Below are 24,500 nucleotides of genomic sequence, written 5' to 3'. Positions count from 1 at the left end.
GAAAATGCTATGGCCAAACGACAATAAATTCACAAATTCATGGGATGCCGCATTGAATCTAACAAAAGCCAGAGTAATTGTGACTACAAGGAATGAGTTCAGCAATCACATACTGAAACTTTTAATTTGCAGTATATTCACATAGGGAGTGAACAAGATAAACAAACAGATGCTCACTGAAAAGAAAAAAAAAAACAACGCATCACACATATGTATAGGTAAAGGGGAAACGTGTCTACCCGTGTGTGCGTGCATCGACATGACAAAGTCGATGCAGTAACAGTGCAATCCACCTTTACAAACAAAATCCTTTCTTTAAACTGAAACTTCAGCAGCAGCATCTACATGGTCAGGTCTTAAAGGCGAGCACACTAAACTTGGACAACATTTAAAGTCTTCCAAGTTCCAACATGACATATCTGATTATATGGAGCAGCTCGTGCTAATAAAACACAGAGTTGGCTTTCTGGAACAACAGGTCGCACCGACAAGTGCATTGAAAGAAAAGCGCCAGAGGCACGCTGGCTTGGTGTACATCACCATACATGGAGCGGAAAGCAGGTTAGCCGTTGACTGGCTCTCGACTATCCCCCCCACACCCACACACATACACACTGTCCACAAGAAGACGTGTTTAAAAACATAGCTAACCTCCTACACAGACGTTATACTTTCACAAAAGGCGTTTACCTAAACACCTGCCCTTCACTAAAACACATTCACGTGTCTATAAATAAGCTACATGTGAAAATAAACAGCACAAATGTCACATTTTACAACCGGACCCTTTGACCTTGAAGAAAAGAAAAACAAAAGTTATCTTTTGCAAAAAAAAAAAAAAAAAACAAACAAAAAAACAAGCCTCTGCTTCACTGTGTCTTCACAAGTTCATGAAATTAGTGAAGCCTAAATAGTCTCTTTGGGTTTTTTTGGGGGGCCAAAAGTAACAATGAGCAAAGCATCAGGTGCAAAGCGAAGGTGTATATGTGTGTGTATTCAAGCCCACCACGCTGTGCGTCCATCACTGGGGATCATTTCCACCACCCCATGTGACCATGCAACGGCTCTGAAAATCATTATTTTTGACATAATTATTCGAGGTATGAGGCGTTGGTCAGCTATTTTTTTTTTTTAGCTACTAGCACTATATAGTGGTAGCGCCGTAATCTGTCACTCCCAGTTTACTGTAAAAAACAACAACCAAAACACCCCAAAGAACTCAACGTTACGCATCAACCAAAACGACATGACTTTTTTGTGAGCTTTACGTTAACACATAACTGCCAAAAGCAGGCTAATGAAGAAAAAAAAGCCATTGATGTCACGCTACTTAAAAACCTTTAAACAAGCTCTATTTGATCATGAGTGAGAGTAGCAACACATGCTGACATTTGCAGTGAGAGTTGGAGGCATAAATCGTTATGCTCTTCAAAAAAAAAAAAAAAAAAAGTTGGGAAGGTCTTTTGTTCTTATCGTGAAATGTACAGTAAATGGTTCTGTTCTGTTCTGGGGGAATATTATTTCCTTCCACCTGAAAAGTAGAATACCTGTGATCAATCCGTCTCGTCCTCCGGGATGGCCTCCTTCTGATTGATGGGCACAACAGCGGTCCCTAACAAGCCCCGCCTCACAATGTAGGGGCACGAGGCCCCAGTGGGGATATCTGCAAAACCTGCAGGATTCAAACAAGACATAAATACACTCGAGATGAGGAGAGGAAAAGGTGGTGAAATTTCTCTTTCCCTTCATTCCATCCATCTATTCGCCATACTGCCCTAGATAAAGTCAGAAAAGTGATTCGTTGCATATTGTGCTGTTGTATATGTCAAGGAGCCTAATTCAGACAAAAGTGTGCTTTGCCACCATGTTCTGCCACATTGGGGTAAATATAAAATATGGTGATGAACAGTGAACCAAATTGAAGTGAGTGGAAGAACTTCATTTAGATTAAAATTAGTGCTGTGCTGTATTCTTGTGATTTGATGTTGAAATGATTTGAATGGCGACATTTAGACAAAAGAAGTGCTTTGCTATCCCAAAATCCTATGATGATGTGAATTTAGGAGCTTCATTGGGACAAAGTATTCATTTTTTGGCATTTTGGTGTCAGGGCACTAGATGAGGGGCTTAATTTAGACAAAAGTAGTGCCTTGCTGCCATGCTGTGATAAGTTTGGGCTCTGTTTGCTATGTTCAAATGAGTTAAGTAGCCTCATTATGACAAAATGTAATGCTTTGCTTGTGGCATCGACAGGTAGCCTTTTCACCTTTTCAGGCGATTAGTCACGGACTTTCACTTTTTGTTACACTTGAGGCAATCATTTTGAGTGTTGTTTTTGGACTGTGGGAGGAAACTGGGCTGTCCAATTCGAACCTGAACTTCAGGACTGCGAGGCAGGCTTGTGAACCACTCTACCGCCGTGGTGCCTGTTGTTTTTTTGTTCCCCCCCCCCCCTGTCAGCTACAGATTATTAATAGCCATAGAGTACCTTTCATGACAACTTCCGGGAGACCGTAGGGTTCATATTCGGTGTCGTCAAAAGCGGCAGACAGCTGCATCCTGTTTCGTCGTATCCGTTCGGCCAGACGCACTGGGTCGGCCGGGATGGGGAAGGAAGTGGAAAAGAGCATTTTGTCTCCCGTCTCTCGGCCCGCAGATGGCGCGGCTTGCGGTTGGTGGGGTGAAACGTCATCTGAATCTTTTTTCTCAGTGACTGTCTGCGTGTGCGCGCAGTGGCGCTCAGGTAGCGCCTCGGTGGCACCCGAGCGTAGATGCTCAGTTTGAGTGCTGACACTTGTGGCCGAGCAGTTGGTGCTTGCGCTCAAGTGTTTGCTCGCCGTCCAGCTGCCATCTGAAATTTGTGCGGGAATTTTGCTGACGTGGTCCTGGCCCGTTTCTTGGTCGGAAAACTTGTGTGGGCTCCGATTTGGTCCTGACAGCTGGGTGTCCTTATCTGACGGCTAAATCACAAGAAAATGCTAGCAATCAAAGCACCTTGATTTTTTGAAGATTCGGGCAAGATGAATGACAGTCTTCTACGAAAACAATTTTTAAATCAATACATCTTTAGTTATATTGCGCTTTCACAACAGCTGTCCCCATAACATGTTTAACTACTAAATTGTTTAATATTTTTATTTCATTATTTACAATAAACCAGTTACTTAATGAGATACATGTAAAATAGTTATAATAAAACTATTCTCTTACTTTGCACTGTTTTCACTTATAATTAATGATTGATATAATCAAATAAATACTACAGTATGTACATTTTTCCAATATATTTACAGTATTGCTTTTACAGTATTAATTATTTTAAGAGACACTTGAATCACAATTAGACAATGAACTAATATGTTTTAATTGAGCTAAATTAGTCTTGGTAAATGCTTAATGGACCAGATTAAAAAATGAACACTCACATTTTGATCCTGTAATTTATTTAATTTTTATTTAGCTATTTTTTTATTTCAGCTGAGATTTAGAATGAGAATTGTCAACCATTTCGTCTTTTCTTTTAGTGAGCAACTTAATTTTAATCGTAAATTCTTTTGTTTCAATGCTTATAAATGTTACCTACCATTACTAAACGACCTGTACTATTATAACAAGTCTTTCGAGAACCTTGGGAATTTACAGCATAAATTATTCTAACAGGTAAAAGGCCTTCAAATAATCACCCCAAGTCATTTTAATTATAAGAAGTCTAAAACGTGAACAACACAAGCAGAGTCAGGATGTTTGCAGGTGAGTGAAGCTTACCGTGTTCATGTCAGCTGGGGCCTGCAGGATGCTCATCACTTGCATGTTGTTCTGGTGCACGCTTCAAGTATAAACACAAAATTTGACATTTGATTTCAAAAGCTGAACTATCACAAGATATGTAAACACTCAATTAGGTGTACTTGCATAATCTAATCTAGATGTCTCCGTTTTCTATCTGATATGGCATGCTATTTTATCTCATTATCTTATGTAGGCTGCAGTAGGACCGAGGCTTCAGTAACATCAAATTCAGCTACAGCCCCAAGAAGATGAACAAAATAAAAAAATAAATCCATCTTTTGTTTTTGAGCGCCGCCCTATATGTCGTACCTGTTGCAGAGCATGCGACCTTGCAGCCTGTTGGAGACGCAAGAGAGCAACACCTCATCCTCTCTGATGACCAACGCTGCACTATGGTCTATGGCGCTGCGCTGTGTTGGCGTTTCATATTGGCTGGGAAGGACATGATCCAACGTGGAAGAGGGTTGAGAAGCCAACTTCCAAATGGACAGCTCCTCAGCCTGCTGCCGGGCTACCTCGGTGAGTTCCTCTAGCTCCTTCTGCAGCGCCACCACCTGGAGAGGGAGGGAAGGGCATTGCACTCAATGGTCACTACCGTTTAGGTGAGCCCACATCAGTACGAAGCCTCGGAATGATTTACAACGACAAAAATATGTGTGTTAAAAATGAAAGAATAGAAGCAATGCTTGTGAAATCAAGCCCTGCCACAAGACCAATGTGCTTCATATGTTAAATAATGGGTTTTAGTCACAACTGAATAAATAACAAAATCCTTGGCTTTTTAGTGAGGTTGATATAAATTTCTATAGTTAAGTTATATTGATCATTTCTACATCAGGTTTGATTTTTAAAAAATCTGCTAATTCTACATAGCTACGATCTCTACAATCATATCTACAATTTCAAAATTCACTTAGAAATCATATAAAAATGAGAAAAGTTAGCATTCGATTGGAAATTTCTTCTTTTTAATTTAAAGAGTGGTTACGATTTAAAATTCAGAATTTTAGGTTAATTCACTCCACAATTTCTTACGATTACCCACAATTCATTATTATTATTGTTAACCTTTACATTACTAACAACTACATTGCATTCCTGTGTTCTGGTGCACACTTGCTGGAAGTGATGGACTTGCCTGGTAATAATTGCAAGTCTTAATTTGAAAGTATTGTTGAATATTCTCGAGTGTTTCTTTATGGAAAAAAAAAACATTGAAAGAGATGGTTTAAGTTCAACAATATCCAGAATTTTTTAAGGTCTCTTCATCCTCAAGCTATGGACAGATACCTGTGTCTGCAGATGGTTGATGATCTCATCATGACTTTGTCCTATCTCTGAGGTGATGTCATGCGACACACTGAGCGCATTCGGCAGGACGTCTTTCTTTGCGACCAAGTTGCTTGTGATGCAATTCTCCACCGTGGAAATTTTTCCCACTTTTCTTCCCATTCCCTCATCCTTGAGTGCGTCCAGTTCTTGAATGCAGCGTCGCAGTTCTTCCCCCTGGCTGAGGAGGGCGCCATCCTTCTCCTGTAGTTCAGTGAGAAGTCCTGAGATGTACTGGCTCTGCTTCTCGAAGCCCAAGGTCAGCTGCTTGGTCTGACTGGTCAGCTGAGTAGGGAACAAAAAGAAAGTAGCTGTTACAAAACTGTGGTGGGAAAAGTATGAGCAGGTACAATAATATATAGACTTTCAAATAGAAGTACTGATTCAAACCCTTTTAACTATTTAAAAAGTAAAAAAGTAAATGGTCTACAAGAACATCTGGGCAGATCCGAGGCACTTTATACGGCTGGAGGTGAATTGTTGCTTGATGTCATATGTGAGAATGTTTTCCTTTACCTGGTTTTGAAGGACAGTCAGTTTAATTTGTAGCTGCTTAGCACGTTCCGTCTCCTGTGCATTTTCTTGCCTCAGTCGTTCAATCTCCTCTGTAAGGTCGGACGACTCTGACTCGTCCTTGCGGAGATGATCTGAAGAGGTGTCTTCCAACTCAATTTGCCCAGTTTGTCCCTCATGTGACAGCTGTGAGTGTTGCGGCGCCATCGTTGTGTTCTGGGAGGCCGGCGTGTTGAGCCGATTGGTCGATTGGCAGAAGTGGGCGTACTGCTCCGGTGATGGCACTTGGTTTTCCGAGACGCTGTTGTTGAAGTCGAGTCCGTCACTGAGGAGAGTCATGTAAGTCAGTGGGCTGCTGGCTACCACTTTCGCATCACATAGAGATTCTTCATCTTTGCCGCTCTTCAGCTCAGCAAGCTGGGCTGTAAGTTCTTCCTGTTTGACAATGAGTTGTTTGTTTGCTTCTCTCTCAGCAGCAGCGATTTGAGTCAGCTCCTTGTTCTCTCGTTCTCGCCCTTCTCGTTCTAAAGCCAGTTGGACTTTCACTTCCCCAAGCTGCTGCTTCAGCTGGAGGTTAAGCTGCATCATTTCCGCCTCTCGGTCCTCTCGTGCCTGCGTCGTCCCGTCTCGTTCCTCTCTTTCCTCCAAAGCCGCCAAAGTCTTCCTCAACCTATCATTCTCGCTCTTCTCCCTCTCCAACTGAGCCTTCCATTGCTTGTCCTGCTCCTCCCTCTCAGCACCCTGGCTGGCGTGTTTACGGCTAAGCTGTTTCAAACGCGTCCTGGTCTCCACTTCGGCACACCGCTGAACTTCAAGGTCGTCCAATTGCTTCTGGAGCGCTTCGCGCATGTCGCCCAGCTCCGAACGCAGCGAGGCGTTCTCCCTCTGGAGGTCGTCCGTGCAAACCGTTTGTTCAGACTTCAGAGTTTCGCGAACGATAGTGTCTTTCTCCCCCTTGGCGGGGGCATTGCTAGATGAAGAGGACTCCTTCTCCTCGTAGTTTACTCCTCGACAGGAACATTCGATGTCTGCAATGATGTGCTCAGAATCAATGCCTTCTCCGGGCTCTCGGTCAGGCGGGTACGAAACGGAAATCTCTGCCCTTTGCTGGACCTCTTCCTCTTGTTTCACTCCACTCGGCTCAGCTCGGAGGGTGGCAGGCCTTTTGGTGTACGCAGACGACCGAGTGTGACGAGAGGAGGGTTGGGACGAGGAGCTCTGTCCAATGGGACAAGCCAGGACAAGCGGTGTGCAATCTGGGAGGGGTGAAGCTTTTTGTTCTAAAGTGGAAAACAAATCATGGAAAATAAGTGATTTATTTTAGCTTATAATTAATGAGTAAGGACATCTAATGAATAAAATTAAGCTAAACTGTATTTAAAATTGATAAAAACATCAAATATATTTAATTTTAGTCATTTGCTGTTTTGATTGAGCTTCATTGCAAATAAATAATTCGTTTTTTGTTATATGTAATATTTTAGTTTGAAATAAAGATTCACTCTGTGACTTGCAGATTCTTGTATTCTTTTTTATAATTAAATCAAATTCAATAAAATTTAATTTAGGATTAAAGGAATAAAGCAGTCTTCTCCCTCGAGTAGTCAAACAGTGAGTAGAGTGCATTTTTTTGTGCGAGTGCACCCAGTATACGATTGACCAGCAGGTGGCAGAATTTTTATTGTTTGCAACATTATATATTTATCATGCCTAAAACCACAATTTAACCTAAATAACTTGATAAAAAAAAAACCAAATTTAAAGGATTGAGTGAGTGGAGTAAGGCGTACAGATAAAACTAGAATCCCTTATGATTCTGATGAAAGGAAAATACTTTGACTGTTGTGTACAATATGTGTACTTGGTGCACCTTGTAGTTCTTTAAGAAGGCGAAGGGCATCCACTTTCTCCTCTGCCAGCCTGCCCGCCTCTTCCTCCAGTGCTCGCTCTCTCTTCTTGCTCTGCTCCAGACTCACTGCTACACACTCAGCATCAAGCATCACCTCCTAAGGGCAAATCCAAAGGAAGAAAATTAAAGCCTATAAGCAACAAAGCTGAGCTCTCGTCTTCCCTCAAAATTTCGATTTTAACATGTCGTTTGAGTGCACATTGTTTTATTGTCATTATCACACAACTAAGGGAAACAAAATGCAGTCAACTGTTGCACAACACCGTTTTATTTTAACATGTCCTTTTTATTTACTTACGAGTCATTTGAGGATGACAAGAAAAATGACGATAAAATTCAACCATTTCTTTTGGCGGCGGAGAAACCATTAGCAAATGTTATCGGAAATAAAACTTAAACAGAGCACAAGATTGGCTGCTTTTATTTTTTTAATGTGCACTTAATGCATCTCTGGGACGCGCTAATGGTACATTAAGACGAGGTTTAAAAATTCACAAAGTTCTTGCTGTCTATATAATGCATAATTGATGCACGCCGAGTAGTTTGAATGAGTGTTATTGTCTTTTACCTTCAGTTTTGCTTGTATTTGTGTCTCTTTTTTCTGACTCTCCTGCAGCTGTGCCTCTGTGAATTTGACTTTCTCCTTTAGAGACTCCAACTCTTTCTCCAGGGTTTGTTTCTGCTGAGACAGCTGAGATGGGGGGGAAAATCGGGCATTGTGTACTTGAATACCAACAACAAAGTCGAAAAGGTGGGCACGACAAGAAAAAAAAGCTTCATTGAGAAGAAGAATGAGTGGCTTGCGTCGACAAAACTGAGGAGGCGCAAGAACAAAAGCATGAGATCAAACAGAGATCAGAGACTGGAACTGAATATGGTGAAAATTGAAAGCAAACCAATTGTGGTGTTCTGATTGCGTCAAATACATCACTATTTTATGTGCATGTTGTTGTAGGATGAATCAACAATATTTAGTCATGATTTGTGGCAATATTTGAAAGTGACGCAAAATGTGTGTTTATTTCCTGCTTTCCAAATTTTGATCAAACAAAACTTAAAAACGCATTAAAATGAATGAGCTCACATACATGCAGCCACATCAGTTACGACGGCAACAACATTAGCGTAGGATTAATTACCCCTAAAGATTCTTTTCATCCACAGACTCATCTTGCCCTTGACACTGATGTTAGTTTAAGCCGCACTCAGCATTCCTTTACATCGTCGCTGTCGGGCAGAATCCTCACTTCTTCAAAACGAGTACTTATCAGGTAATTGAAAAGCAGCATCTTGCCTGCGTAACCAAATACTGCATGGTTCAAGTTGGCATTACACTGCACGTGAATCCTAATGACACAACACCACCCCCACATCACGTTCAATCGCTGACTTACGGTTGAAATTCGCATCGATTTCTTATATTGTCATTCATTGAAATGGTACATCAAACTCTGTACTCACAGACTACCACCATTGAGACAAAAAGCCCAATGTTGCGTAGAATGAGAGAAAACAGCAGCATCATTTGTCCATATTGGGACATACGAGGTTTGCGCTCGACAGTGACGATATGTGTAACAAGGAAAATCACAACATTGCTCATGCAATCTGCTCATCTCGCATCTCCATTCTTGCATGCTTTCACACCTCCAACCGATTTGATGTCACGCTGCCACACACAATGCTTCTCTGCGCCTTTACTTTACCTTTGTCGCTCAACCTTTCCACTGGGGAGAAGAAACCGTGAGAAGAGCAAAAGGAACAAGCAGCGATTAGGGAAGGTGGAAGGAAAACGGAGAAGGAGAGCGAGCAAAACGTGAGAGCGAGTACAAAGGAAAGACGCAAGCATGGGTGACGACGCGAGATAAGTTTATTGACCTTTGGCACGGATAGATGGGGAGGCGTGAAAGGGAGAGAAGGCCCGAGTGTGGAGAAAGATAAGCAGAAAACAACAACGGACAATCAGCTGCTGATGCAGAAACCCGTGTGTTTGAGGCGCTACGACTAACTGGGCTCACCTTGTCAGCTTGGGCCTGCAGGGCGTTGTGAAGCGTCCTGGCCTGCTGCAGCTCTTGGTTGAGTTTATTCACTTCCTGTTGATGCTGTTTCTCCATGCACTGTTTCTCCTTCTGAAGCTCCAGAAGGTCCTACATGCAAACAAACAAACGTGAGGAAGGGTCACAGAAGGGCAGAAACCCATCTGATTAAGCTCACCTCGAAAGTTTTGAACGGATTTTAGGAGAACTTTCAGTCTAAAATTTACGAGTTGTGTATATTATCTTTTTCAACAGAATTGTCAGAGAGTTCAAGTATTATTTTAAGTACAGGCAGGACCTTGGACACCCCGGCGTCAAAATACAATGACAATGTATTTGCCACCCCCCTCACCCTTTGATGTTGCTTGTCCAGCTCCTTGGTGCGCTGTTGGTGCTGCAGTCGGCTGCTATCAGCATTCTGCCGCTGACACTTGAGCTCCTCTTGAAGCTGCTTGAGCCTCTGCTCAACTGCCGACGCCTGAAAGGGATGCAAAGTACCCATCCTTGAGTCCAGCGACTGATTGCAGAGTCAAACAAAAAACAACTTTGACAAGATACTATAAACAATACTGTTCGGTTGCAAATTATCTGGATTGTTTTACAGCACCAAATGGGACAGGTTTTTACCAACCAAATGTATTTCAATTTTTGGACAAACGTGGACAGGAAAATATTCCTGGACTCAACAAATGAAAGGATAAACTAAACAGAGTAGTCGAACCACAACTAGCAGTTACTCGTAGAACAAGTGATGTTACCCGTTCGGTCTCCTGAGCAATTCTCGTGTGTGCACCGCTGAGTTCGTTGTGCGCTCTCTGCAGGCTGAGCTCGGTGGCGGCCATCTTTTTCTTGCCCAGCGCCACTTCATCCTGAAGTGATTTCAACGTCTCCGTCTTTTCGCTCAGCTCTTGCTCCAGAGACGCTGCATGATGCCTCATTTGTGACAAAGACACTGGAGGATGGAGAAAGATGCTGATTACAGGCATACATTACTTTTGTTTATTAGTGTACAGTACTGGCTAATTAGAATGTCCTCACTTCATCGCTTAGAAAAATATCAAGTCAACTCAGGCGTCCGCTGTGTGCATTTTAACGCACAATTTATGTGTGTTGGCCTGGGGAATGAGCTACTCATAAGTCCCACGTACAGTACACAGGTATCAAGAGTTCTTTATCACAACTTCCAGAATCAGTTTATCAGTCAGGTGTAACAGTCACGCGACATTCCTGGCATGACGTAGAACGGGGAGCTGTTTCTGACCTGAGAAAACATGCGGTAGATTTTATCTTACTTGTGTGCGCGCCCTAAGTAAACACTGCAACAGCAGAGAAGTGTGCAGAGAAACGCACAATACAGGAAGGTAGCATGTAGTGCTCTGCGGCCAAGACAAAATGTCAAATGGAGGTTTTCTTGCAGCTAAGATTTCAACGCAGCTGTTTTTATTGTAACCTCACAATCGAAACTCAGAAATTGGATCGCTTGTATCTTTGTGTATCTTGCAAGCATTTGAGAGATTACTCTTCCACACTCACTGTCTGCTTGTGTACTGAGGTCTTTCTCCCTCTCAGGCACCTCCCGCTTTGACTGGTGGTCAGCAACTGGCGTCTGGGGAGATGACGGAGATGCTCGCCTGGCCGTTGGCCTGGGGTCGTCCCGCTCCCACGGAAACGCAGCCAAGGGAGTGGAAAAAGGGTCGGATGGGTGGCTGCGTGGTGTGGTCTTGTGTAGCCGCGGCAACGAAGTAGACGGGGTGTCAGGGAACTGGAGTCGCTAATGAAACATGCGGCACAGATTACAAAGAGAACATTTGCCGACAAAGTAAATCCTCCCAACATTTGAAGCATATGCACAATATCTAACGTATGTCATCCTTGTACTTACACGAATGTATGGGGAGCTCTGCATTTCCTCATTTTGCACCATCCTCTCGTCCTTGCGGCTCCCTGTAAGACAAAAACGCAGCATTTGGAACAGAGCTCGATAGAAATGAAATCAGAGGAGTAGTCTCAAGACGGAAGAGGAAAGACATCTCAGTCGATAGGGAGGAGGGGCCTGAGAAAGAAGGGGTCCTCTGAGATTTGACTTATAACTCGGGATCAGTTTCAGGGGCATACCGTGGTGTTCCCATGGCGAGCTTGCACTCCAGCAGGGCGTGGAGAAAGGGCTGCTGTCCGTTGACCTACTGCCATTCTGTAGCTTCTCTAGTTCTGCCTCCAGTCTGCAAGGAGCAGTGCATGATTATCAATGAAAGCAGTCGTAGTCAGACCCGTTTATGCTGCACCTTTTAATTTGCTGGGTGAGTTTGTTGTTAACGGTCCGGGAGGCATCCAGCTGCCCTTCCAAAAAGCAGACTTGGGCTTGCTTGGTCTGAAGCTCCTGGGTGAGGCGTTGCTCGCCGTTCAAGGCCACTTGAGCTTCCTCCCGGACACTCTGGAGCTCCCTGCGCACCGCGTGGAGCTCCCCACGCATCTCCTCGTACTAGGGACCAAAAGAGATGATGAAGGGTGCGAACGTGTGATAACATCAACATCCAAATTCCATTTGAAGACCGAGGACGCCCTTGGCATTCTTCAAATGTATGGCTTGTGAAAAGAATTGCACTAGCACTAAAAAATGTCTACTTCTTTCTTCCAAAACAGGATTTTTGATGAATAGAATGCTAATCGAATAATAATCTCGAATTTCATGATTCAAATTTATTTGTATTTAATTTAGAAATTCTTTCACACACCACTAGGAAGAGCCCTTGTATACCAACCACATTCTGACAATGGCGGCTTGCCTTGTACCTTAACAGTTTGTTTGTCATGGCTAAGGTGGATGTTGTCCAGTTGCAGCTGTTTCTGCTTGTTCTCTCTGGACAGCCGCTCCTGGTGGGCCTGCAGCTCCTTCACCTTTTGCAGAACCCGTCCCGACAGGCCTGCCGTCCAGTCCTCCTCGGCCCAGCTCATCGCTCTCGTTGCTTAGGCCTGATGAAAGAACAATACTTTTTAGCCTCGCATATACTATATGCACAACTGTCTATTGAGTCCAAGCAAAACCACGTAATCCATCATTGCGCAACCCCATTTTGAGAACCACTGACTACACTGTTTACTGTTGTCCCACCCTAAAAAGGACCGGGAATTAGCTCATCCCCAGAGTCCTGAAGTCAGCTGTTAGAGTTGAAGAAACCGAGTGACACAGAAGCAGGAACACCAGAATAAACCGCCAGTGGTTGCCTGAGTCATGACAGTGAATTCTTCCCATTTTGCCTCCCGACCGACGTGTGTGTTATGTTGTTATGGAACTGATCACCAAGGAAGACACTGCTGGGTTGTCACCAGTGGGGCAGCTCTGACTCGATGTTTCAAAACACTTGAGGTCCTCGGAGTTGAAAATAAGTCAAACATTTTTCAACATGTTTGACATTGCTCGGAATACTCCGGAATGATGATCTTCGATGATCAAATCTTTCCATTGATGCAGACTGGAACAATGCATCTGATAATAATTGGATTCAGACTGCACTGGGTTTATTTTTTAATCCTGAAAAGGGGATTTCTGTGCACTCAACACAAGAGAAGGAGGCCCTAAATTGGATTTGGTGGTGGGGGGAAGGCCCCCTAGTAGTTCCTGAGCATGTCTCCACACAACTCTTTGAAATATCGTTTTGTCAACAGCGGGACTCAAACCCAGGTTCTTAGCTTCTAATGCCCAACAGATGGGCTTTCCAATCTGTATATTGTCTGTTTGAATAAGAGGCAATCACATTAAAAAGGCCATTTATGTGCTTCCTTCATACCCTACCTTGCTATTTTCCTTTCTCCATTTTTACATTAGTCCTTCCTCTCCACTCCTTTCCTTCCCTCATTTCTTTGTCCATTCTCACTTTCCTTTCCTTTATTCATCAAACGTCTTTATGCCCTTTCAACTTTCCTACCTCCTTCCCGTTCATTCTTTGCTTCCTTCTCATCAGTTTTTCGTTCCTTTCTTATGTCGCTCTCCCCTTCCCTTTCGCTGTCATTCATTTATGATGCATCCTTCCTTGAGCATCTTTCCTTACAGAAATCCCTCTATCATCTGTCCATCTCATGTTTGCTTTTAAACAACTCTTCTCCACCTGTTGGATTAGGCCACTTCCTTTCCTTCACGCTTTATCTATTTTTTCCTCGCTACATTTCTTTTGGCCTTCCTCGAGTCATTTTCTTTCTTTCCTTCCACAACAATAAATTTCATCCATTACTTGTACACTTAATTTCATGTATCATAATATCCTCTAACCTTCGAACGCAAGTTAATTCAAGTAAGTGATCTACTTTGTCGCACCCTGTGTACGTGTGCGTTTGAGTGAGCGGCGTAGGCAGAGATGAGCAGCTGGACATTGATCTTTATTTCAACTCAGCATCTGATCTGATGATCACTGGTTTTAGTAAGCGACGGATCTGGGTGACAAAACAAGCTGTGTGACGGCCATTCGTCGTTACCGTCTACCATTAATAGGCAAGAATATGTCAACATTTTAACCACTGGCAATTTATCAATTGTGTGACAATGGCGTACGAGCTGTTGTGTGCTAAAAACAAGCACACATAAAAGAAGCTACTTACCATACACTTTTGTAGGAGTTGACCATAGGGCGCCAACCGGCGACCAGCTTCACGCCTCGTCGCGTTCTGCTGTAGAAACAAACTCCCAGCTTTCGAGTCCAAATTGAGGGTTGATAACGTCCGTTTGTCTAGTATTGTTTTCCTTCACAAGAAAAAAGAGGTAACAGATGGATGCGTTACGCGTCGCGTGCAGCTGACAAGCCAACAATAGCAGCCAGAGAGGTTGTGGCACGAGGCAGGGCGTGGCTTAGTGACGTATAAGGACAGTGCTTTTTGGGGAGGTTCTCAATTACGCGAAAGCTTTGCTGGCCTCTAGTGGGCAAATGTAGAAGTGTTTCGTGACAGCTAGGGTCAACAGGTGGCAAAATGTTTCTGTATTTGAAAATTAGTTAAGATACGCAATCTAACACTGCTTTGTGTCGATGCCGGTGATAAATAAATTAACATTTCATCATATGTACTTTTTTTGCTGTGGCGTGATATGTATCTAATGCGGCCCAATAAAGGTTACAAAATATTGCCTTAATGGGATAGTTTGGGGGTTATTTTTAAGAATATACTGTAGCTTTAGCTATTCTAATACATTAGTATCTCTTTCTATCATGTATGAATCTGAATGTCATGGAAGCAGTCATAGAGCCATAGATCACAAATAGACCTGTCCTTCCTGTGCTGTAACACTGACCCACAAACCTAGCTGCACCAACCTGTTGCCCCTTATCCTCGATCTAGATTAACAGGCATGTCCTAATGATGGGTGATATATAAAACAAACAAGCCTGACTACAGACATCAAGAACAATGACATTTTCAGACTGGAAAAGAGTAAAACATTACATTTGAGAAGTACATACCTCAAGAATTTTATTAGCTATATCAAATATAAAACATGAGGACCATATCAAAAACTGGCAAAATGTTTTTATTACAATAAAAAAAAAATCTATACAGAATCCATACAACAAAAATCCTCAAAAGTCCTATTAGTTGCGGACAACTTTGGCTGTTAAAACAAAACCACACCTACAGAACTTGTACTGTTACTCAACCATTTTCTGTGACAATACTTATCCAACAAAATAAGACATTATCAAACAAAACGACTATTTTTATTCTTACAAGAGGTATGAATCAATAGCTTATTTGATGAATGCAACATCAGGGATTTTTCCTTCCGCCTGGAAAGACATAAAAATATCTTAGTGTCATCAAACAGGAAATAGTACCAAATGCAGATCGTTAAAAAATAAATTACCTGTAACTGTGTGAAGATTTGCGCTGCTTTGTTAAAGTCCCATTCATTGTCTTGTAAACACCTGCAACAAAAAATGCTTGTTCAGACGCTTGAATAAAGCATCAAAGAAACCCTTGCAGATTTAGGATAAGACTGACTTTTGGGACCATTCCAGGTTCATGCCTGATTTCTGCGAGAATGCCGTGAGCATCTCCTGCTGATGTGCAGTAAGAGTGGGCACCGGGCTGGAAGATGGCGTTGGAGCAGGTGCCACAAAAGCCTTTCGAATCTCTTCTGTCGTGGCCATTCGAATGAAGAGCTGGTCGTTGACTATGCACAGGCTGTAAGACGCATTTGGCTTCATTGTCAGTGTTCAACTATAGTTGTATTTCAAATCACCTTTATCCATTGAAATTACTGGAAATGCCATGAATGTGGACAAGGTTTAGAAGTTGTTATTCGTTAGACTTACAATGTTGTTTTGCCTTGTTTGGTGTATTCAGTTAAGCCGAAGATTTTTTTTTTTTAATTAAGGCAAAGCTACGTGATCGATTTAACTTCTGTTGGTTTTATTTTGAAACTTAAGGAGGACAGAGGATTAATTACCCAGAATTTCCTGCAGGGACTGTGATAAAAACTCGAGAGAAGGCCATTGTAGAGTCTCTGGATTTTCCATTGACAGCAACTAATACAAACAAACAAACAAAAAAAAAATCATATATTTATTAAAATGCAGACATTACATCAGTAGTCCGTCCGTCCATCAAAATAAGACAGTTGAGAAGATAAACAAATATGACAGTCACCCTCTTTGAAGACTCCGCTGACAGTGAATGACAGAAGTGTGTTCTGTTGAGAAACAGACAGCTGTTAAAACAAATATATAACAAGGGTGCGCCTTGACAGGGTACTCACCGTGTAGGTATTTACATCAATAGTGAAAGAGGCGATGTCATGCTGAGTTTTGGGTAGCTCATTAATGAAAGCCACCACATTGAGACGCGTGTGCTTCAGCAGTCTGAAGCGGATCGCTGTAAGAGATACAGAGTTACACAGAATGAGAACATGGCATGGCATTACTCGCCAAAATGATAATGCTATCGCTAAAGTCTCATTACTTACTCGAGTCTCTGATCCGTTTCAGGTTTCGAGTGTCTTTGTGGTACTCTCCCAGACTTGACCTAAAACAAATAAAATTGTGGGTTTGCGGGGAAAACTGTAAACTCAACACGACAACGTATCAGAACTAATTGTAACCGAACTGCCGATGGTCAATGGCAGACAAAGCGGCTGGAACACTTAATTGCTTCAAGCAAGAAGGACAACAAATGAATTTTTTTTTTTTTTTTTTTGCCATTTTACCTGGAAGGGTTTTGGTTGGAAAAAGGTGTTGTGATGGACAACGATGCACCGTCATGGTAAGCATCCAGGAGAGGCTGTCTGTTCCCAGAGTCATATATACTGTAGTACCTGACAAAATTACGTGATAGACAAGTTAGAGCATTGTTGCGCCCTGGTCTCGATGTTTTGCGACAAAAACTCACTGTTGCAAGAATCGAAGGATGAGGCCCTTGATTTCATCTGAGCCGAAATAGCTTCCCTGGATTACCAAATGAATATGCACGCAGCGGTCAGACTTTCAATCGTCAAGTGATTCAGCGTATTATCTTTTCCTTGGGCAATCTAAACCAAATGCCCAACTATTTTGCGCTAAACAAAAGTAGTAACCTTGCAAGGGGGGATGGTGGTGGGTGTTTCCACGTCAAATCCGATGGGCGGAGGAAGGTCATTACCATCCTAGAAAAAGCACACAAAAACCTGATAAGCATTCAACTGATATTTTACAGATGTGATACGACTCCCATTTTTCCCCAATCTGCAGTGGTAGCTTGAGACATAAGTTTCATTTGTTCCGTGACCACTCTAGTAACTCAAAAATACTTGTATCTTAAATCACATTTCCCATTGATGTAAACAGCAATGTCATTAATTCACTCACATCTCAAGGCACCAACGAATATCACCAGCACAAATAAATTAAGTCAACGCTAGTAGAGATTACAATATAAATCAAAAAATAAACTCACGAGTTTAAGTAGGCGGGGGAACCTCTGCCGCACAGCACTGGCATGGGAACAAGAAACCCAAAGAGCATTAGATCATCACCATAAAGGGAACAATAACAATACATTGTGTTTGCTGCAGATGGCAAGCAGCCTCCTGTTTGACATCACCGTGTGCCTCCAACATCTCAAGTTTAAACTGCTACACTGTCTCTTCTGCAGAAATACTGCTGGTAACAAAACAATTTAAAAGGCGGAACTCTACGGTTTGGATCTTGGCTCAGGCTTTTGTGTGTAGGTTTTGCATATTTACTCCATGCGTGTGCAGGCTTTTTCCCATGTACGCTGGTATCCTCCCACATTCCTCCAAACTTGCTTGGTAGGTTAATTGAAATGGATGATCTAAATTATCCAACAGAACAAAAGCGAATGCAAGTCGTTGTCCGTGTAGACTACTATAGACCGTCATGTCAGGCAGGAGAGGTTCTGTCTCACCTGAGATCCATGATACTTAACAGGATTGGAGGTAATAAAAATAAAGTACTATTAATGGAAAACTGACCACATTAAACACGTCACATTTGTCTTCTTACGCAGGAGTTATGAATGGAAGACTCATAAAAAGCTGTCAGTCAATGCTGTTGAAAAGCAAACCTTAAGGTTCGCCCTACAACATATTAAGATTGCAAGGTGCTTTGCGAATGAATGTTGAGTGTTCGACTTCAAGTGAGAAGCCATGTTTTCTGCTCTTAAGGTATTTAGGGCAAATCAAGATTCCTGTCATGATACAGAGTCAGAGAAGCAGAGAGATGATGTGGAATCTTTCTGAACCCACACTTCTTGACTTGTTTTTGTACTTTTATAATAATTTTTCTTCCATTTTATGTCATCATCTTGTGCGGAGATGCTGAAAATTCCCACAATATAACCCAGCAAGCAATTATTTCCTTTAAGACCATGCAGCGACACTGTTCACCATCTCCATGTGCACTTACCCGCAGGCGTACTCACCCTCTCCCCCAATACGGACATGGGGAAGAAACAACCACACTTTTCTAGAAGCACATACACAAACACACACACACGCATACACAGACTCAAGCCACAGAGCCAAAACTGCAGTAGAAATCTGCACACGTCTTCCTTCTGTAGTAGTAAAACAAAAGCTTTTTGTGACATCTTATGGTAGCTGACGATGAAGAAATAAAAAAGAGACAAACTAATGTGCTTGACAAAAACCTATAAGTAAAAGTGTGAAGAAAGCAGAAGTCAGAAGAGGAGGCTTGTTGCTCGGCGAGTATCCGTAAGAGAAAAGTTGAAAAGATGACAATTTCAGTGTAAGCTGGGCCCAGCTGCCCCCCACTGCTCATCCGTTAGTAACTGCTAAGGCAAATAAGTACTATACTCGGCAATCTTAAAATAGAAAAAAATCCATCATTGACTTTGAAATGTCTAATGCCAAAGCCATTGAGATCAATGTCTAATGCCAAAGCCATTGAGATCAGACTACAGATATCCTGCCATGCAGGATTGGACCTTTTTTTTGCTCTGGTCACAGTCACCAGCAGCATGGAAGAGGGAGTGTTTTTCTTCTTGTGGCCAGGTAAAACATCAGTTGAGAATGTCTCCACCAGAGGCTTTTTCAAGCAAATTCATCCATTTCGGTGGGCCAGCTGGTTGGCGCATCACCGCTCATTGACAAACGTGCGTCCCCCTCCGCCCATCGGCTTCTCCTGTCCAGTCCCACTCCTCCACTGGTGGCGTGAGGCCGCGCACGCCAGGACTGAGGCTGGGTAATCGTGACTGTGCCTGCCTTAGGTTGTCCCAAAGTTTCGGAGGTGGGATCTTACCCGTCATTGGCTATCCAGCCTTCCATACCCGCCTGATACGGGAAGCCGAGTGGGCAAGGGTGTTAGCAGTGGAAGGGGGCGTCACTGGCTGTGTGCACTTTTGTTACTTCATCCATACGCAAGTTAGGCCATTCTTTATGCCACACTCTTGTATACACAACCACTATAAAGTCGTTGGAGCGCTGCTCAGGATCCTTGCCATTTTGTCACAGCACTCCATAGGATTACTGGACCCTCTGTCTATTCTAGGACTACTAACCTATGGTATATTGGTGTTTTGCTGCTGTTTATGGGATGGATGGCTGCAGGGGATTTCAGCAGCGGGAGAGCTGGGCACAGCAGCACTGAGAATTATAGAACAGAGCTTGCCAAAGTATTTCCCCACAGGCATAGTTGGAAAAGAAAAGACAGCTTTCCAAATTGAGACGACATCAAGGACAGCAAGCAAAATATCTGTAGCTGAAGTAGAAAACGTTAAACGCCATCCTATATCTGGGGGAAAAAAATATAACCGAAGTGATTAAACAGTAAATCTGGAACCAAATGAGATCCTGCAAAGAAATTAGATGGAAACACACAAACAGAAATTAATGGAATCACTTGGCTCTGCTCAATATATCATCCATATCCTTCCCTGCTGAGGTACCAAACATTGTCTAAGACAAAGGCTTCTTTTGTTTTTGCACACACGCGCACCTCTGGACATACCGATCTGGCATAGATATTATTACTCGTGTGTTCCCTGCACAACAACAGATCTTAACCGCCAGAATGGTCAACTAACCTGATATATGAAGCCTGGTCCTTGAAGTGATCACACAACGGGTTCCTGACCAGCCACAGCTCAACCAGCTTCAGGCCTTTGACTTTGTCCAGATCTCGGTCTAACTTCAGCTAAACAATGACAGTATAATGGTTGGTGTGAAAACATACAACTGTGTTGATGAATGGTTATTATTTCCACACTCACCTCATTGTGGGAAAGGTTGAGGCTCTTCAAATTAGGCACTTTTGTAGTCAACTCACTAAGGTCATCCAGTTTATGGAGACGGTTGTTGCTCAGGTTCAAGCTGGTCAGCTAGCAATAGACAAACAGATTGGTATAAAAATCAGAAAAGCGCATGTGTTGCGGCGGGGATTGTATTGTATATTTATTATAAGCATCTTTCACCACACCTCTGGAATATTCTCTTCAATAATCTTGATGACTGCTTCCATATTTGTCTTCCTATTCAAGATGACTTCAACATTCTGGGACACCAGGTCTGTCACAGGAAAATGTGATCCCACGGTTCAGACAAGATGACAATAAATGCTTAGCTACTTGTGACCGCAACAGTTTGTTTAGTGCAAAAACAAAAATTCACAGTACACAATTACACTGTTGAATATACCAATGGTGCAGCTAAAGTATTGAGAATGCGTACTAACCAGGGTCTGTCCGGATGTTGTTCAAATCCAGAGCTTGTTGTGAGCCATCAAAACGTTTTGCCATACACTGCTGTTTTAGAATACAATAAAGATTACAAATTAATTATTTTAAAAAATGACTTCTTAGCACAGATGCTCAGACTAGTAGCGAACTATGGTGGGCGTCCCAACACGCTGAACTAAATGCTACAATACAATAACATAAATACCACTTTATCAGCCTAAGCTTTCAGAAAGATGGAATAAGAGCAATACAATGTCAAAGGTCAGATGCCACAGAACTGGGCAGCAACAACTGAGGCTTTATAAACACTGTTATTTTCCAGAGGGTATAGGTATGGTTTAAGTGGATCCATAGTACTGAGACAACATGTTTTTAGGTGGATCAAAGAGGAGTTATATTCAATTCCTCATTCAAAGACGTAACAGGATTTCTAAATTATTTTTAACTTACCCTCAAATGTTCGATATCTTCTGGTTTGAGGTCAGACAGGAGGAAGTTGGGTGGATTGCTACGATTGACGTGCACTTCCACCTTAAGAGGAAAAAACGTCACATCCGTAAACAAGAGGCCCAATTAACATTTGTTAAATGCACATTATTTGTGGTACAACGGTTTACAGCCATAAGCCGGCAGTCTCGCGGATTACTCAAAAGCAATGGTGGCGGCCCAGTCAATGACTTGACGTCATATCCGCTCCCAACACGACGTCATGCATTAAAATAAACCAGCTGGATTGTTTTGGCTAAAACAAAACTAGACTCAAAAATGGAAACGCCAGATAATTTTCAAACTTTACAATAGTGCCCCCCTTTACACATTGAGACCTCAAAGTGGGAGCATACCAGCTCTGCAGAACCCCTGAAGCCGACTCACCGAACCCCTAGGGTTCGATCGAACCCAGGTTAAGAACCACTGCTTTAAAGGAATTAATTAACTTACACACCTTGTAGCCGTCTGTGTCGGTGATTTTGTGAGAGCATTTATGCAGAGCGTTGGCTGCGGCGGCATCGTCCAAATAGAAATGGGCTTTGTTATGGTCAACGTGGTACTGGAATAGCAAAGTGTAATGCAGTGAAAAACAACTTCAAAATAAAAGAACTTTCTGCATTACATCAGTGACTCGAGTTGTTAAAAAAGTGTTCAACATAAAGATGCTGCGCCTCACCTGAACAGGTGTGTAAGTTACAGAGCAGATGTTCTGAAGCGCAGTCAATAACCATTTCTTTTCATATTTTTTCCCATGAGGAATCTAGGAAAAACACCATTGTAAGAGATATGAAGATTAATAGAGTAAAGGAATTGTGCAGATGATGTAGTAACGAATGGGATACACACGGTCACTTTGAACCATGTGGCACGGTTTCGCCCTCCACTGCCTCTGTCTCCTCTAAAGCCTCCTCTGCCACCTCCCCCTTTGCCTTGTCGCCTGTCTCGGCCGTCTTTTCGAAAGGGCCTTCCGTAAGGCGTGCTAGAGATACAATAATTAAATAAATACAAAGGACAAAACCTATTAGTTTCAACGAGGGTGCATTTTACAATCCAAAGTGTTGTCTTTCCACTGACAAATAATAGTGATATTTTATAATAGCTATATGGATTGCCTTTTAAACTACGCAGCAAATAAGTTAAAACTATGCAATACTCACAATCTGTTCTGACTGCTATTGTCTTGACTGCTGTCATTCATTGTCACATCTCCATCAGTGTCTTCAAGTCTGGAGCGTGGTCCTGGACCCCCAAATCCTCCTCCATTGCCGCCACCACCACCATGGCCGCCACGTTGGCGGTCTCTACGGAAGCGTTCATAAGCACGACCTTTATTGGAACTTCTGCCTTTACGGTTGCGATTGCTCGATCCAGTACGGTCGTCATGCTCTGAAAAATAAATACATAATATAAGGTGTACTGATTCAACTTTATATTTTTAATCAAAACCATACATATCATTTAAGGGGAAAATACAGCAAACTGAGAAATTAGCTTAGCCTATTTCAAAATGTTTTAAGAAGCAAACATTTAAAACAAAGCTGAAAAAAAAGAGAGGAAAAAAAAAGGCCCCCAGTCATAATGGGTGTTTACTTAATACTCGTTGCTAAACAAATAGCAAATTATCTTTTAATGTAATAAAGTTATGATATTGTAACACATTTTCATTATTTTGAACAACAGTTGAACCAGCCACTTGCCTGGACATCTGAATTTAAAAATACTTATACAGTAATCTGTATTTTTCATTATGAATAATTGACTGGAGACAAGTCCAGATTGTACCCTGCCTCTTGCTCAAAGCTGGAACCGGTTTCAGTGGGCCTGTGGCTCTGGTGAACAAGGAGTTTAAAAATGGATAGAAGGATCAATATATAACAGGCCATTACACACTAAATACGAAGCAACCTTTGATAAAAATGAGTTTGACACTTGAATAAATATATTGTTCAAAGATTTAACAAAGTTGCAATTTTGGAACAGATTTTAATGAGAAACAGGAAGTAGACGCACACTATTAGCTTTGGGCCACGTAAAATGATGTGGCAGGCCTCGAGCTTGACACCCAGGTTTACATGTGAATCTACACAGTAAGCAAATATGTATCTAACAAAGTCAGTATGACTGAGAGACAGGACGGAACGAGTAGTCTCCTATAGAGATCGCTCTTTCAAACCGTGATTACATAATATGGTCCATTAAAGCAAGTGGAGAAAAGAGGGGCCGAGTAGGAAAAAGTTTACCTCCTGGAGTCGTGTAACCAGTGCATCTAACCTCCCTTGACAGCATAGAGCCTGAATAAACAATGCACCAGAAAGGAAAGAGGAAAAAGATTAACGACGTACTGAAACACATTACTTACCAAAGTAATGGGCGCCTTCCGCCATCTTCTTGAGAGCGTTCGTAAATAATTACCCAAAACAGCCGAGGTGCCCCACTGTGTTTATAAGGATGACTGGTAATGCGAGTAGATTAAGTTATCTTCAAATAAAACAAGGGCACTACAACAAAGAAAAAAGGGTACCGCTGGCCGTTGCCACGCTAACGCCTTATTGTAGCCTAGTTAGCTTCGACGACCGTGGTGGACATTAAAATGGCGGATGTGTACACTTTCGGCTTCCGGGTTACGTTATGACAGGGTAACGTCATACCACGTTTGGGCATGCGCCTTAGACAACAAAGCGCAAAGGTTCACTCTCAGTTCAAAATAACTAATATTATATTAAAGATAAAAATCATCTAATAAATCGCATCAAAGCATATATATCCAAATTGATGAACGTTTAATAGTCGAAATCAACTTACTTTGGTGTAGCGCTCGTGTGACCTGCAGGTTGGGCATACATTTCCACTGCGTGTCCATGTCTGGCACAAATGTACCTGTCTGGTTTACCTACATTGTCAATTAATAAAAATAAAGAGCAAAATTATCGTTTCTAAAAGAGCACTCTTAGATGGGCAAACACTTTCTCTTGACAAGGCGCGGCTTCGTTTCGCTAATTTAGCTTTAGCTATCCTTCCGCACCTGTCCCATTCTGTTAGCTGTACATAATTGTGAACTCACCGTGAGCCTTTTCACCGTTGTCCACATATTTGTGTATGTATTTCTTCTGGTGTTTGTGACGCGACGAAACGACAGAACAACGACAGAGTCGTTTAACCACTGCTCACATTCATATGACACGTCGTCCCACTTTTCAGTTTCCGCGATATTCCAATTGGCGCCAACCTGTGACGTCACCGTTATTGAGTTACACCCAAATAAT

The 24,500-nt window shown here is 42.3% G+C and overlaps 2 protein-coding genes across 5 annotated transcripts; both read right to left on the bottom strand.

Moving 5' to 3' along the window:
* Positions 1 to 93: 93 nt before the first annotated feature.
* Positions 94 to 14,403, bottom strand: si:dkeyp-115e12.6 (centromere protein F). 2 transcript variants are annotated; one of them, XM_049743842.2, is made up of 18 exons: positions 14,167 to 14,403; positions 12,367 to 12,546; positions 11,859 to 12,055; positions 11,692 to 11,795; positions 11,459 to 11,520; positions 11,110 to 11,347; positions 10,335 to 10,528; positions 9,929 to 10,054; positions 9,559 to 9,687; positions 8,109 to 8,231; positions 7,502 to 7,637; positions 5,635 to 6,911; positions 5,080 to 5,403; positions 4,099 to 4,343; positions 3,766 to 3,826; positions 2,489 to 2,960; positions 1,548 to 1,672; positions 94 to 1,066 (listed from the first exon to the last, which is right to left on the bottom strand). In XM_049743842.2, exons 2-17 carry the CDS (start codon positions 12,526 to 12,528, stop codon positions 1,554 to 1,556), a joined length of 3,969 nt encoding a protein of 1,322 aa, XP_049599799.1. In that variant the 5' UTR covers positions 12,529 to 12,546; positions 14,167 to 14,403; the 3' UTR covers positions 94 to 1,066; positions 1,548 to 1,553. The 2 variants fall into 2 exon arrangements, with proteins under 2 accessions (XP_049599799.1, XP_049599767.1); XM_049743810.2 differs by having other exon boundaries at positions 94 to 1,672.
* Positions 14,404 to 15,072: 669 nt separating this feature from the next.
* nxf1a (nuclear RNA export factor 1a) lies at positions 15,073 to 24,457 on the bottom strand. Of its 3 annotated transcripts, XM_049744052.1 has the most exons (23): positions 24,299 to 24,457; positions 24,040 to 24,127; positions 23,478 to 23,528; positions 22,395 to 22,623; positions 22,084 to 22,216; positions 21,914 to 21,997; positions 21,692 to 21,796; positions 21,199 to 21,279; positions 20,745 to 20,814; positions 20,490 to 20,578; positions 20,284 to 20,391; positions 20,098 to 20,207; positions 17,488 to 17,524; positions 17,129 to 17,197; positions 16,945 to 17,000; positions 16,763 to 16,870; positions 16,523 to 16,581; positions 16,316 to 16,431; positions 16,207 to 16,249; positions 16,007 to 16,085; positions 15,559 to 15,741; positions 15,422 to 15,482; positions 15,073 to 15,344 (listed from the first exon to the last, which is right to left on the bottom strand). In XM_049744052.1, exons 1-23 carry the CDS (start codon positions 24,323 to 24,325, stop codon positions 15,306 to 15,308), a joined length of 2,025 nt encoding a protein of 674 aa, XP_049600009.1. In that variant the 5' UTR covers positions 24,326 to 24,457; the 3' UTR covers positions 15,073 to 15,305. The 3 variants fall into 3 exon arrangements, with proteins under 3 accessions (XP_049600009.1, XP_068505323.1, XP_068505325.1); XM_068649222.1 differs by lacking the exons at positions 24,040 to 24,127; positions 24,299 to 24,457 and adding an exon at positions 23,650 to 23,964; XM_068649224.1 differs by lacking the exons at positions 23,478 to 23,528; positions 24,040 to 24,127; positions 24,299 to 24,457 and adding an exon at positions 23,597 to 23,962.
* Positions 24,458 to 24,500: the final 43 nt, after the last annotated feature.

This window comes from Syngnathus scovelli, chromosome 1, assembly GCF_024217435.2.
Source record: "Syngnathus scovelli strain Florida chromosome 1, RoL_Ssco_1.2, whole genome shotgun sequence".
Lineage (NCBI taxonomy): Eukaryota > Metazoa > Chordata > Actinopteri > Syngnathiformes > Syngnathidae > Syngnathus > Syngnathus scovelli.
The sequence above is the reverse complement of the archived record's forward strand: the minus strand, read 5'-3'. Positions and strand labels throughout refer to the sequence as shown.

What these genes read in the sequence shown, in the direction of transcription:
- si:dkeyp-115e12.6 (XM_049743810.2), bottom strand. Translation starts at nt 12,528, where the DNA reads ATGAGCTGGGCCGAGGAGGACTGGACGGCAGGCCTGTCGGGACGGGTT. An exon ending in TGGACAAGCAACATCAAAGG is followed by an intron (nt 9,688 to 9,928) that starts GTGAGGGGGGTG and finishes GTTTGCATGTAG; the next exon opens with GACCTTCTGGAGCTTCAGAA. An exon ending in AAATACAAGCAAAACTGAAG is followed by an intron (nt 7,638 to 8,108) that starts GTAAAAGACAAT and finishes ATTTGCCCTTAG; the next exon opens with GAGGTGATGCTTGATGCTGA.
- nxf1a (XM_049744052.1), bottom strand. Translation starts at nt 24,325, where the DNA reads ATGTGGACAACGGTGAAAAGGCTCACG. An exon ending in AATAGCAGTCAGAACAGATT is followed by an intron (nt 22,217 to 22,394) that starts GTGAGTATTGCA and finishes TTGTATCTCTAG; the next exon opens with CACGCCTTACGGAAGGCCCT. An exon ending in ATCCTTCGATTCTTGCAACA is followed by an intron (nt 16,871 to 16,944) that starts GTGAGTTTTTGT and finishes TAATTTTGTCAG; the next exon opens with GTACTACAGTATATATGACT.